At 61.2% G+C, this 12,557-nt stretch overlaps 2 protein-coding genes across 2 annotated transcripts in view; one reads left to right on the forward strand and one right to left on the reverse strand.

Moving 5' to 3' along the window:
* The window catches only part of LOC133360360 (troponin I, slow skeletal muscle-like), a 277,194-nt gene that overhangs the window by 243,167 nt on the left and 21,470 nt on the right, over positions 1–12,557 (reverse strand). The window lies entirely within an intron of this gene.
* Positions 1–12,557, forward strand: part of LOC133360363 (receptor-type tyrosine-protein phosphatase beta-like) — a 76,618-nt gene that overhangs the window by 32,114 nt on the left and 31,947 nt on the right. The window contains 11 exon segments of the mRNA XM_061579044.1: positions 1,137–1,623; positions 2,400–2,711; positions 3,439–3,741; positions 3,987–4,319; positions 5,239–5,542; positions 6,422–6,581; positions 6,583–7,003; positions 8,907–9,170; positions 9,725–10,006; positions 10,648–10,791; positions 12,261–12,407. Coding sequence (XP_061435028.1) covers positions 1,137–1,623; positions 2,400–2,711; positions 3,439–3,741; positions 3,987–4,319; positions 5,239–5,542; positions 6,422–6,581; positions 6,583–7,003; positions 8,907–9,170; positions 9,725–10,006; positions 10,648–10,791; positions 12,261–12,407 — 3,157 coding nt within the window.

Genomic DNA, 12,557 nt, shown 5'->3' on the forward strand with positions numbered 1-12,557 from the left:
GCTAGGAGATGTTAACCACCTCGCCTGGTAACAGGAGGTCGTGGTGGGTTCGATCGCGACCCTGACACCTGCTGTATATTTGGAGATTGTGTCTCTCATCATCATCACGGTGGCTAGGAGATGTTAACCACCTCGCCTGGTAACAGGAGGTCGTGGGTTCCCGACCCTGACGCCTGCTGCTGCTGTATATTTGGAGTTTGCGTCTCTCTCTCTCTCTCCCCGTGGTCGCGTGGATTTTTCTCCGGCGTTCCTCCGGTTTTTTCCTCCACATTTATAAACACGCGTTTAGAGTATCTGACTGCTGTTGAACATTCTCACGCGACGATGATAAAAGCCACTTCGTTGAGCCGTTGTTTGTAATGGCCAGGTCGCTTTTGAAATATAAAAGCTCCGTATCTCAGCGTGGCCTTATCTGGTCAAATATAAAATGGTTTAGGGGCCGTCCATAAATGACGTCACGCAATTTTGACGATTTTTGACCCCCCCCCCCTCGTCACAAAAAGTCAGACCCCCCCCCCTCAAATATGACGTCACAAAGTTCTGTCCCCCCCCCCCAAAAAAAAACGTGCTTCAAATCGCTTTAAACTATTGTCATTATAGTGCGTATTTAATGCGCCCTGCACTCTGAACTCTGATGTTGTAGGAGAGAACATTTATCAAAAAGTCTATTTAGTTAAGTAGAACGTGTTGTCCATATTTATTTATGAAGTTGCGCATTTTGATGTGACGTCACAACCGCTCACCCACCACTCTCCCACCACCCACCACTCACCCACCGCTCACCCACCGCTCACCCACTACTCTGCCACCCGCTCTCCCACCACTCTCCCACCACTCACCCACCGCTCACCCACCCGCTCACCCACCCGCTCACCCACCACTCTCCCACCCGCTCTCCCACCACTCTCCCACCACTCACCCACCCGCTCACCCACCCGCTCACCCACAACTCTGCCACCCGCTCTCCCACCACTCTCCCACCACTCACCCACCGCTCACCCACCTACTCACCCACCGCTCACCCACCCGCTCACCCACTACTCTGCCACCCGCTCTCCCACCACTCTCCCACCACTCACCCACCGCTCACCCACCTGCTCACCCACCGCTCACCCACCACTCTCCCACCCTTGCAGAGAACGCAACCCATCCCTATCACCACCGCAGCCGCCTCCCCGACAACAACCACAACTCCAACAACAACCGCAACAACTACAACACCACCACCACCACCAACAACAACCACCACGGCCACAACCACGGCCGCGTCGACCCCAACGCCCCAGCCCGACTGCGGCGTCCACCACCTGACCGCGGATGTCTTCCTGCGCGGCGCGCTGCTTACGTGGTCGGCGGTCAGCCCCGGCTGCTCCTTCACCGCCCGCTACGTTGGGGAGGATGGGTTCGACTCTCAGCTGGCCGACTGCGATGCAGGAGGAGGAGGTGGAAAAGGTGGAGCAGGAGGAGGAAGAGAGGCTGCAGCAGCATCGTCTGCTGCTGCCGCTGGCGCTGTCCCCATGTATTCGTGCCCTCTGAGTGACCTGCGACCGGGCAGCGCCTACAGAGTGGACGTGCGTCCCGCACGAGGTGTCGGCAGCGCCGCCAGTCTGCCCATCCGCACCGGTGAGTTCGCCGTGCGCTAGCGCGCGTGTGTGTGTGTGTGCGTACGTGTGTGTGTGTGTGTGTCTGCGTGTGTGTGTCTGCGTGTGTGTCTGCGCGTGTGTGTCTGCGTGTGTGCCTGCGTGCGTGTGTGTGTGTCTGTCTGCGTGCGTGTGTGTCTGCGTGTGTGCGTGTGACTGCGTGTGTGTCTGCGCAGTGCATAAACGATATTCATCACAGCAGAACATCGCTCTGTAAGCCCCCCGGGCAAACTACAGTCCGGGCCCACGAGCGTCGCGCAGCAGATTCAGAGCGCGGCGGCACGGTGGAACCCCACGCCGCTCGCTGCCCATGGCGGTTGTTGGGTTTCTTTGTTGTTTCGATTTAAAGCTTTAGTGACTGCAGGGATTCATCTTCTTGGTTCTTTCGGTAAAGTCACGTAGAAGGGAAATAATAAAATAATAAAAATGAAACATAATAAAATACAATTCTCACGACGTTTCGGCCACAACGCAAGCAGCCGTCCTCAGCTGAAGAACAGGTCTGTCGATAAGACGCTGTCTTTCCGACAGCCCTATTCTTCACCTGAGGACGCCTGCTTGCATTGTGGCAGAAACGTCGTGAGAATTGTATTTTATTATGTTATATTTGTATTATTTTATTATTTCCCTTCTACGTGACTTTACCGAAAGAACCAAGAAAATGAATTCTTTGTTGTTGTTCATCCTCTCGCCTTCTCTCGCCCGCTCCCGCACGCCTGTGACCGCCTGGCTCCACCCGCCGGCCCGCCCGCCCGCCAGTGCCCGAAGCCGTATCTCGGCTGCACGTCCTGCGCGACGCGACGACGGAACGCAGCCTCACGGTGTCGTGGCTCCCGCCGCCCGGCGCCGCCCACAGCTACGAGGTGCTCGCCGAGGCCAAGGAGCCCAACGGGCCCCCCGGCCGGGCCGTCGCCGAGGTGGTGGAGGCCGCCGCGACCAACGCCGCCGCCGCCGCCCTGCCGCTGACGGCCACCGTGGGCCGTCTGAGCCCGGGCACCAGATATGAGGTGTCCGTGCGGGCGCAAGCCGGGGACCGCCAGGGAGCGTGGGCGCGCGTCGAGGCCACCACGTGTGAGTTCACACTTCTCCGCTCGCTCGTCTGTGCGTGTTCGTGCGCATGTGTTCGTGCGCGTGTGTTCGTGTGTGTGTCCGGTGCGGTGTGTAAAACATCGCCACTTAGGGAGACCCATAGACTCACACAGAGACCCACAGACTCACACAGAGACCCACAGACTCACACAGAGACCCATAGACAAACACGAAGACGCATAGACTCACACAGAGACCCACAGACTCACACAGAGACCCGTAGACTCACCCAGAGACCCACAGACTCACACAGAGACCCACAGACTCACACAGAAACCCATAGACTCACACAGAGACCCATAGACTCACACAGATACCCATATACTCACACAGAGACCCATAGACTCACCCAGAGACCCATAGACTCACCCAGAGACCCACAGACTCACACAGAGACCCACAGACTCACAAAGAGACCCATAGACTCGCACAGAGAACCATAGGCTCACACAGAGACCCACAGACTCACACAGACACCCATAGACTCACACAGAGACCCACAGACTCACACAGAGACCCACAGACTCACACAAAGACCCACAGACTCACACAGAGACCCATAGTCTCACACTGAGACCTACAGTTTTTTGTATTTCCCCCGCACCTCCGATTATGTATGGTGCGAAAGAAGTTCAGCGTACACACGCACGCACCACGCACACGTACGCACCTTCTCCACGGGCCCCCCCCCCGCGTGTCTGCGCGACAGTGCCCGCCCCCGTGCGGTCCCTCCGCGTGACGGCGGGCCCCGGCGGCCCGGGCACGGCCCTCGTCTCGTGGGAGGCCCCCGATGGCCGCGCGGACGCCCTGGTGGTGCGAGCAGCCGCGGCGACGGCCCCCTTCCCGGCGGGGGGGTCGGGCCCCTCGCGGGACAGCCCCTCGCTGCCACCGTCGACGCGCCAGTGGGCCCTGCGCGACGTCACGCCGGGCCGGGCCTACGCCGTGTCGGTGCGCTCCGTGCTGGGCAGCGGTGGCGGCGTGCACAGCGAGGCGGTGGTCACGTACCGCGCAGGTACGGTCACGCCAAAGGTCCCACGGATGTGCGATCCTGCTGGTGTATGATCCCATTGGTGTGGCGATCCCTTTGGCGTACAACCCCACCGGCGCGTGATCTGCCAGCGTATCGGCGGGCCAGGGGCTGACGCGAGACCACCTCGGTGGCCATTCTCCGCCTCTCCTCCCTCCCGCCCTCCCTCCCGCCCTCCTCCACCCACCTCCTCCTCGTCCTCCCGTCCGTGTCGCCCCCACGGGCTCCAGATCCGGCGCCCGTCCCGTGGCTCGCCGTGACCGGAGGCCCCTCGCCGGGCGAGCTGAGCGTGAGTTGGACCGCGACCCCCGGCGACGCCGACCGCTACGACGTCGTTGTGCGGCCGGCGACCCCGGACGAAGCCGAGGCCGGCGCGGCGGCGGTGGCGGCGGCGGTGCCGTCCTCGCCGGCTCCGCCGCTGCGCTCGCTGTCCGTGCCGGCGACGGCCGTCGGCGACCTCGGCTGCCGGTTCCGGGACCTCGAGCCGGGCCGCGAGTACGCGGTGACGGTGAGCGTCGTGAGCGGAGACGCCAGCGTCGGCAGCGTCGGCAGAGGCAGCGCAGGTGAGGGGGGCCCGCCGGAGGGATGGTGGGATTGGTGGGGGGGGGCGGCACTCACCGGGCCACGTGACTACCGGTGCTGACGCCGGAATTCTGGAAGCACCGGGCAGGACCGGTGCGGCGTCGTTCCGCAGCTAGACTTTGGGTGCCTCTCCGGCGTGTAAACGTCGGCACTGGGGAGACAAAAGAAAGGCCGACAAGTGGCGCTGGCCACCCGCCCGGCCCTCACGTGCCGCCGTGCTGGCCTTCATAGCTGCTCGCTCGCAGCCCTTATCCCAAAAGTCTGCTATATGGCTGCACGGGTGATGTTTGTCGAAACGTGTCCAGCCGAATGTGCCTCTCGGCTCAAACGAGACAACGTGTGGGTGCTACCACGTCCTACAAGACGTCTGACCAGCATGAAAGAGTAGGCCAAATACAGCACCCTCTCTAGGAGCGCCCCAACAGTCTGTTAAGGCTAAACATGCGGAGGGGGGGGGGATTTTTGTCTTTGCTTTTTCCCAAATCGACTTTCATGGTTTGGCCATGTTTGTTTGTTGTAGTACAGAGTTAGACTGATGATACAGAGTTAGACTGATGGCCTTAATCTAAGTTGTCTTGTGGTTGAGTGTTGTTTGACTTGCATCCCTCTGGGATTTTTGCACACAGCGTTGGTGTACGGTGCTTTTTCTGCAATATTTTGCTGTCTTTTCTTGGATTTTCTGTTTGCACATAGTCACTTTAAGATGTTTTCTTGTTCATGTTTTTGTTTTCTGTTTGTTGCGGTTGCACCAGATTCAAGAGCCGAATGGCTCACAGGGCTACTCCTAATAAATTAACTTGAAACTTGAAGCTTGATCACGGGGTTATCGGCAGGTAACCAGGGCACCCGGCTGATATCCCCCCCCCCCCCCGTGTGTGGTCCCCCCCTTTCCCCTCTCAGCGCCGGCCCCCGCGAGCGACCTGGCCGTGAACTCCTCGAGCCGCGAGGCCTCCGTCTCGTGGCTGGCCGCCCGCGGCCGCGCCTCCCGCTGCGAGCTGAGCCTGCTGTCCTGCGGCCAGCGGCGAGCTCCTCTCCAGCCACGCCGTGCCCTGCCGGCGGCCCCCGGGCGGGAAGGACGGGACGGAGGAGGCGGGACGGCTGCGGTTCACGGTGCCCGGCGTGTACCCGGGACGGGCGTACCGCGTGTGCGTGGACACGCACGCCCGGGGACAGATGGCGAGGGCCTGCGAGGAGACGCGCGCCGGTGGGTGACGTTCGTCGTCGTCGTCGTCGTCGTTGTCGCCGCTTGGGCCGGCGGTAGAATCGTCGTCGGGAGTTGTAACGAGCGCGCGGGGGCCAGTGCCCGTAGACTCGGGGGGCGCGGGTGAGCCGCAGACGGGCGCTTCGGGAAGGTGGCTGCCCGAGCCGGGCGCTAGCCAACACGTTCTCTGTGTGCGTGGCTCCAAAGCGCAATGTTTGCCCGGGTGGATACCCGGAGCAGCCGGAGGCAAGCCACGCATGCAACAGCCCTTCTTCTCAACATTTGTGCGAGGGTGATCCACCAACCCTTAGCTGCCTCCGCAGATCATGGGCAGTCACGTGCAGTATAGGCACCACCGCCTGCATCATCATCATCATCATAATGATGTCACCATGATATCATCATCAGGATAAATTTCGATTCAAAGCTTTCACGACTGCAGGGATTCATCTTCTAGGTTCTTTCGGTAAAGTCACATAGAAGGGAAATAATAAAATAATAAAAATACAAATTAAACAATAAAATTCTCATGACGTTTCGACCACAACGCAAGCAGCCGTCCTCAGGTGAAGAAAAGGTCTGTCGGAAAGACATCATTCAGACGCTGTCTTTCCGACAGCCCTGTTCTTCACCTGAGGACGGCTGCTTGCGTTGTGGTCGAAACGTCGTGAGAATTGTATTTTATTATGTTTCATTTTTCTTATTGTATTATTTCCCTTCTACGTGACTTTACCGAAAGTACCAAGAAGATCATCAGGACGGTCTGATCCGAGTCATCATCATCATCATCGTCGTCCATTTATCTCGCACACCCTTACTGACCTCTCTTGCCATCTCCCCATCCGCTGTCTCCCCGTCCCCGTTGCTTCTGCGCATCTCCAGTTCCGCTGGCTGTCTCCGACCTCCGCGTGCACAACGTGAGCATGAGCGGCGTGAGCATCGCGTGGATGCGGCCCCCCTCCGACCTGGACACGTACCGCGTCCTCTTGCACGCGCCCGAGGCCCAAGCGGACCTCCGGCCAGCACCAGAACGCCTCCTGCCCGAGCCTCGAGGCCTTCCGCCGGCACGTGACAGCCCCGAGTCGGGACGTCCGGACCTCCAATCGGAACGTCAGGACCATCAGCCGCGGCGCCGAGATGTCCGTCTGCAGCGTCCAGACCTCCGGCAAGGACGTCCAGATGTCCAGCAAGGACGTTCAGACCTCCAACAAGGACGTCCAGACCTCCAGCAAGGACATCCAGACCTCCATGCGGTACGTCAAGACGTCCGGCAAGGACGTGAAGATGTCCAGCAAGGGCATCAAGAAGTCCAGCCAGAACGCCGAGACCTCCACGAGCGGACGTTGCCCCGAGAAGCCACGGAGACGGTGTTCCACAACCTCACAGCGGGCCGCCTCTACCTCATCCTCGTCTTCACCATCAGCGGCAACCTCAGCAGCTTCTCATCCGTGTCGGCCAGGACCCGTGAGCATCGCCGCGGGGCCAGGGGCTGGGGTGGGACTGGCAAGCGCATGGGCAGGCGCGGTTTGGCTGGCAGGCGGGCTGGATGGCTGGCATGGGGGCGGGCAGGCAGGAGGGCGGGCAGATGGATTTGCTGGCAGGCTGGTGGGCTGGCAGGAAGGTGGGCTAGCTGGCTGGCAGGTGCATGGGCAGGCTGGTGGGTTGGCAGGTAGGCGGGCTGGTAGGTGGGTGGGCTTGCAGGTAGGCGGGTGGGCAAACGGCTGGGCTGGAAGGTAGGCAGGCTGGTAGGCGGATGAACTAGCAGGTGGGCTGGCAGGCAGGTGGGCTGGTAGGTGGGTGGGCTAGTAGGGGGGTGGGCTGGCAGGTGGGTGGCCAGGCTGGTGGGCAGGTAGGCAGGTAGGCAGGCTGGCAAGTGGGTGGGCTGGCAGATGCATGGGCAGGCTGGTGGGTTGGCAGGTCGGCGGACTGGTAGGTGGGTAGGCTTGCAAGTAGGTGGGCTGGTAGGTGGGTTGGCTGGTAGGTGGGTGGGCTGGTAGGTGGGTGGGCTGGCAGGTGGGTGGGCTGGTAGGTGCGTGGCCAGGCTAGTGGCCAGGCTGGTGTGCTGGCAGGTGAGTCAGTGGGCAGGTGGCTGGCAGGTTGGCAGGTTGGCGGCTGGGCAGATGTGTAGACTGAAGGGGCTGAAGGTGTTAGCGAGCACCTCTTTAGGACGATCGCCGTGCTGACGACAATTTTGCTGATGACCACTCGCGATGCCGATGATGATGGTGGATTTGTTGATGCTCGTAGACTTCGATGAATTTAGATATCGACCCATATTTTCATATAGAAATCCATAGACTCACACAGAGACCTAGGGTCCTACGTAGCGAGCCACAGATTTACCTAGACTGGACTGCGATTACAACGGGGTCTCAAGTGTTGTACGTCAACGATCTCAGCCTGGTCACTAGTGACTTGCACAGAGACCCATAGACTGACACACAGAACCATACACGTACACAGAGATACATAGATTTGCATAGAGACCTATAGACTTAAATAGCACCCCGCCGCCGATCTCGTGAAGGAGCGATAAAGCATCGTCGCGCGAACTCCGGCCGTTGCTTTAGCAGCGGCGGCAGCGGCGGCGGTCGCGGGCATCGCGCCCGCGTGCGGCCGTCTGGAATGCTCTTTCTTCTGCTGCGGTGGTTAGATGTTATCTACCTCGCCTGGTATACAGGAGGTCATGGGTTCGGTCCCGACCCTGACGCCTGCTGTATATTTGGAGTTTGCGTCTCTCATCATCATCACGGTGGCTCGGAGATGTTGACTACCTCGCCTGGTACACAGGAGGTCGTGGGTTCGATCCCGACCTTGACGCCTGCTGCTGTATATTTGGAGTTTGCGTCTCTCATCATCATCACGGTGGCTAGGAGATGTTAACTACCTCGCCTGGTGTACAAGAGGTCGTTGGTTCGATCCTGACCCTGACGCCTGCTGCTGTATATTTGGAGTTTGCGAGTCTCATCATCATCACGGTGGCCAGGAGATGTTAACTACCTCGCTTGGTATACAGGAGGTCGTGGGCTCGGTCCCGACCCTGACACCTGCTGCTGTATATTTGGAGTTTGCGTGTCTCTCTCTCTCTCATCATCATCACGGTGGCTAGGAGATGTTAACTACCTCGCCTGGTATACAGGAGGTCGCAGGTTCGGTCCCGACCCTGACGCCTGCTGCTGTATATTTGGAGTTTGCTTTTCCCTCCACGTAAAAAATAAACAAATCAACGCCACGTGTTTAAGGTTTGAATTTCCACGCGACGATGATAAGCCACTGCGTCGAGCTATCATCATTTGTGGCCAGGTCGCTTCTAAAAACCTTCCCCCCTTCTCCCCCCCGTAACCCCCTCCCCCCGTCCCCCGGTCAGTGCCGTCCCCGGTGCCGGACCTGCGGGCGGACAACGGCGGGGCGGTGGACTCGCTGCGCGTGAGCTGGGGCCCGCCGGCGGGCGACGTGGACGGCCTGCGCGTCTCCCTGCTGCGCGGGAAGTCGCTGGTGACGGAGGCGTCGCTGCCGCCGGGGGCGCGGGAGCACTCCTTCGGGGGGCTCGTGCCGGGGGGCCGCTACCTGGTGCAGGTGGCGGCGCTCAGCGGGGGCCGCGCGGCCACCGCCTCCGTGTCGGAGCTCACGGGTGGGTTGGTTGGGGTTTGTGGGTTGGGTTGGGTTTGAGCGGATTGGTGGATGGGTGGTTGGGTGGGTGGTTTGGGTGGGTGGGTGGGTGAATGGGTGGGAGGGTGGGTGGTTGGGTGGGTGGATGGGGGGATGGGTGGTTGGATGGGTGGTTTTGTTGGGTGGATGGGTGGGTGGTCGGGTGGCTGAGTAGGTGGGTTGGTCGGTGGGTCGTTGGTTGGTTGGTTGGGTGGTTGGTTGGGTGGGTGGTTGGGTGGGTGGTTGGTTGGTTTGGTGGATGAGTAGGTGGGTCGTTGGGTGGGCATTGAAGCCGGCTCACGGCGCTGGCTTCAATGACCCCACACCTCATCCCAACCATCTCCGTGCCCTTCTGCAGATTGAGCCAAAGGGACTCTTCCGATGTCAGCTGTCCTCCTCACTCCACCCCCCTCTCTCCAATCATCTCTCAACTCCTCCTCCTTCCTCTCACCCCCCCCCCCCCCGGCCAAAGCGAGTGGTGCTCGCCCATCGCCCCTCACCTGACCCCCCCCCTCTCCGCCCCCCCGACCACCGCAGTCCCCGGTAGCGCGGTGGACGTGGCTGCGACCAACGCTGGCCGCGGGGACCTCCTGCGCGTCTCGTGGGCTCCACCCGCGGTCGGGGTCGTAGACCGGTACCGGCTGACGGTGCGACGCGGCGGGGCTGGCGGTGGCGGCGAGGCCGTCTACAGCCAGGAGCAGCCGCGCTGGGTGACCGAGACGTCCGTGTGGTCGCTGGTGCCCGGCCGCGTCTACACCGTCTCCGTGGAGACGTGCAGCGGGACCTACTGCAACCGCAGCGCCGTGGCGGCGCAGACGCGTGGGTGACCGCACGCGCACGCGCCGCCCGACCACGGAGCACCCACCCACGCACCACTCACGCACCGCCCACCCACGCAACACCCACTCATGCACCGCCCACTCACGCACCTCGCACACACCCATCCACGCACCACCCACCCACGCACCACCCACCCACGCACCTCGCACACACCCATCCACGCACCACCCACCCACCCACGCAAGACCCACCCACGCAGCACTCACTCATGCACCGCCCACTCACGCACCTCGCACACACCCACCTACGCACCACCCACGCACCGCCCACCCACCCACGCAACACCCACCCACGCACCACGCACCACCCACCCACCCACGCTCCACCCACTCACACACTACCCACCCACCCTCCACCCACCGCCACCTACCCACCAACCCACGCACTGCCACCCACCCACCACCCCCCACCACATGAGATGCGTCGTTTCGCTGCCATGCTACTGCCGTGTGTCTGTGCCGTGTGCCTCTGCCGTGTTTCTCCTGTATCACTGCCGTGTGTCTCTCCCGTGTGTATCACTGCCACGTGTCTCTCCCGTGTGTCTGTGCCGCGTGCCTCTGCCGTGTTTCTCCTATATCACTGCAGCGTGTCTCTCCCGTGTGTCTGTGCCGTGCGCGCAGACCCGGCCGCAGTGATTGGCGTGCGCGTGGCCGAGCGGCGCCAGGACGGCCTGCGCCTGACGTGGACCGCGGCCGCGGGCGACGTCGACCGCTACGCCGTGCGCTGGGAGGCCGTGTCCAAGCGGCCCGGCGCCACCACGCAAGGTGCCGCTCACGGGGCTTGCCGCCGCTGCTGCTGCTGCTGCTGTCGGTGATGGTGGTGGTGGTGGTAGTGGTGGTGCTGTCGGTGATGGTGGTGGTGGTAGTGGTGGTGCGGGTGATGGTGGTGCTGTCGGTGATGGTGGTGGTGGTGGTGCTGGTAGTGGTGGTGCTGGTGGTGGTGCTGTCGGTGATGGTGGTGGTGGTGCTGGTAGTGGTGGTGCTGGTGGTGCTGTCGCTGATGGTGGTGATGGTGGTGGTGCTGTTGGTGGTGGTGCTGGTATTGGTGATATTGGTGGTGGCAGTGGTGTTGGTGGTGGTATTGGTGGTAATGGTATTGGTGGTGGTGGTATTGGTGGTAGTGGTGTTGGTGGTGGTGATATTGGTGGTAGTGTTGGTGGTAGTGGTGTTGGTGATATTGGTGGTAGTGGTGTTGGTGGTGTTGGTGGTAGTGGTGGTGTTGGTGGTGATATTGGTGGTAGTGGTGTTGGTGGTGGTGATATTGGTGATAGTGTTAGTGGTGGTGATATTGGTGGTAGTGGTGCTTGTGGCAGGGCTCATGGTGGTAGCGGTGATATTGCTGGCAATGCTTGCTGGTGGTGATGGTATTTATGCTGTTGGTGGGCATGCTGATGCTAGTAGTGGTGCTAGTAGTAGGTGACGGTGGTGGTAGTGGTGACGGTGTTGGTGGTGGTGCTGGTGGTAGGGGTTGTAGTGGGGGCGATGTTTGTGTTGGTAGTGCCAGGCGGTTAAAACACAGCAAGTTGGCACAGTAGAGGGCCCAGGTGGTGCATCAGCCCAGTCGTCTCAGTCAGTCGACCCATGGCACCCGTGACCTCCTGCCAGCGGGCGTTCGACACTTCACGTGGCCTTAACGTGCACATAGCCTGGCACAAGCGCCATGGTGACATCACCGCCGCTTACTGGCGAATGACGGTTGTTGTTGGTGGTTGTGCTGTAGTGTAGCGGTAGCGCTGCCAACACCAGTGACGATTATCGCAACCGGTCCTGGGCCTCCCCTAGATTGAGTCAGTACCTGGTGCGGTGTCTAAACATCGCCACTGGGGAGACAAAGGCGGCCGGGCCGTGGTTTCTGGCCGCTAGCCTCCCCCCCCTCTCTCGTGTCCCACCGTGCCGGCCTTCACACGTTACTGCTACTCGCTAACAGCACTTGCCCCAACGCCCTGTTAAGGCTACCTGGTGCGATGTGCATACATCAGCGTTTTGGAGACAAAGGCGGCCGGGCGTGGGTGCTGTCTACCCACACCCCTCGCCTGTGCCCTCTTGGCCTTTACAGCTTGCCGCGACTCGCTAACAGCACTTGCCCCAACGCTCTGTTCAAGTTTTCAAGTTCAAGTTTCATTTATTAGGACCAGCCCTGTTAAGGCTACACGGGGTGGTGGTGGTGGTGGTGGGGGGGTATCTTCGTCTTGTCGCTCTTTGGGGGGTCACCGCCTCGCCGACCTCTGCCACAGGCGGCGCGAGCCGCGGCGCCGCTCAGCTCGCCAACGACACGACGGAGCTCGAGCTGCGGCAGCTGACGCCGGGAAGCGCCTACTCGGTGACCATCGAGACCTGGGCTGGCGACGCGCACAGCGACGTCGTCACGGAGGAGCGGACCAGTGAGATGCGCACACACCACCACCACCACTACCACCTCCACCACCACCACCCCCTCTATCCTCCTCCACCACCACCACCACCTCCTCCACCACCACCTTCACCGCCCCCTCCACCACCACCACCTCCTCCTCCTCCAACACCACCACCAC

This window comes from Lethenteron reissneri, chromosome 68 (assembly GCF_015708825.2).
Source record: "Lethenteron reissneri isolate LAM-NWPU_2019-01 chromosome 68, ASM1570882v1, whole genome shotgun sequence".
Classification (NCBI taxonomy): Eukaryota; Metazoa; Chordata; class Hyperoartia; order Petromyzontiformes; family Petromyzontidae; genus Lethenteron; species Lethenteron reissneri.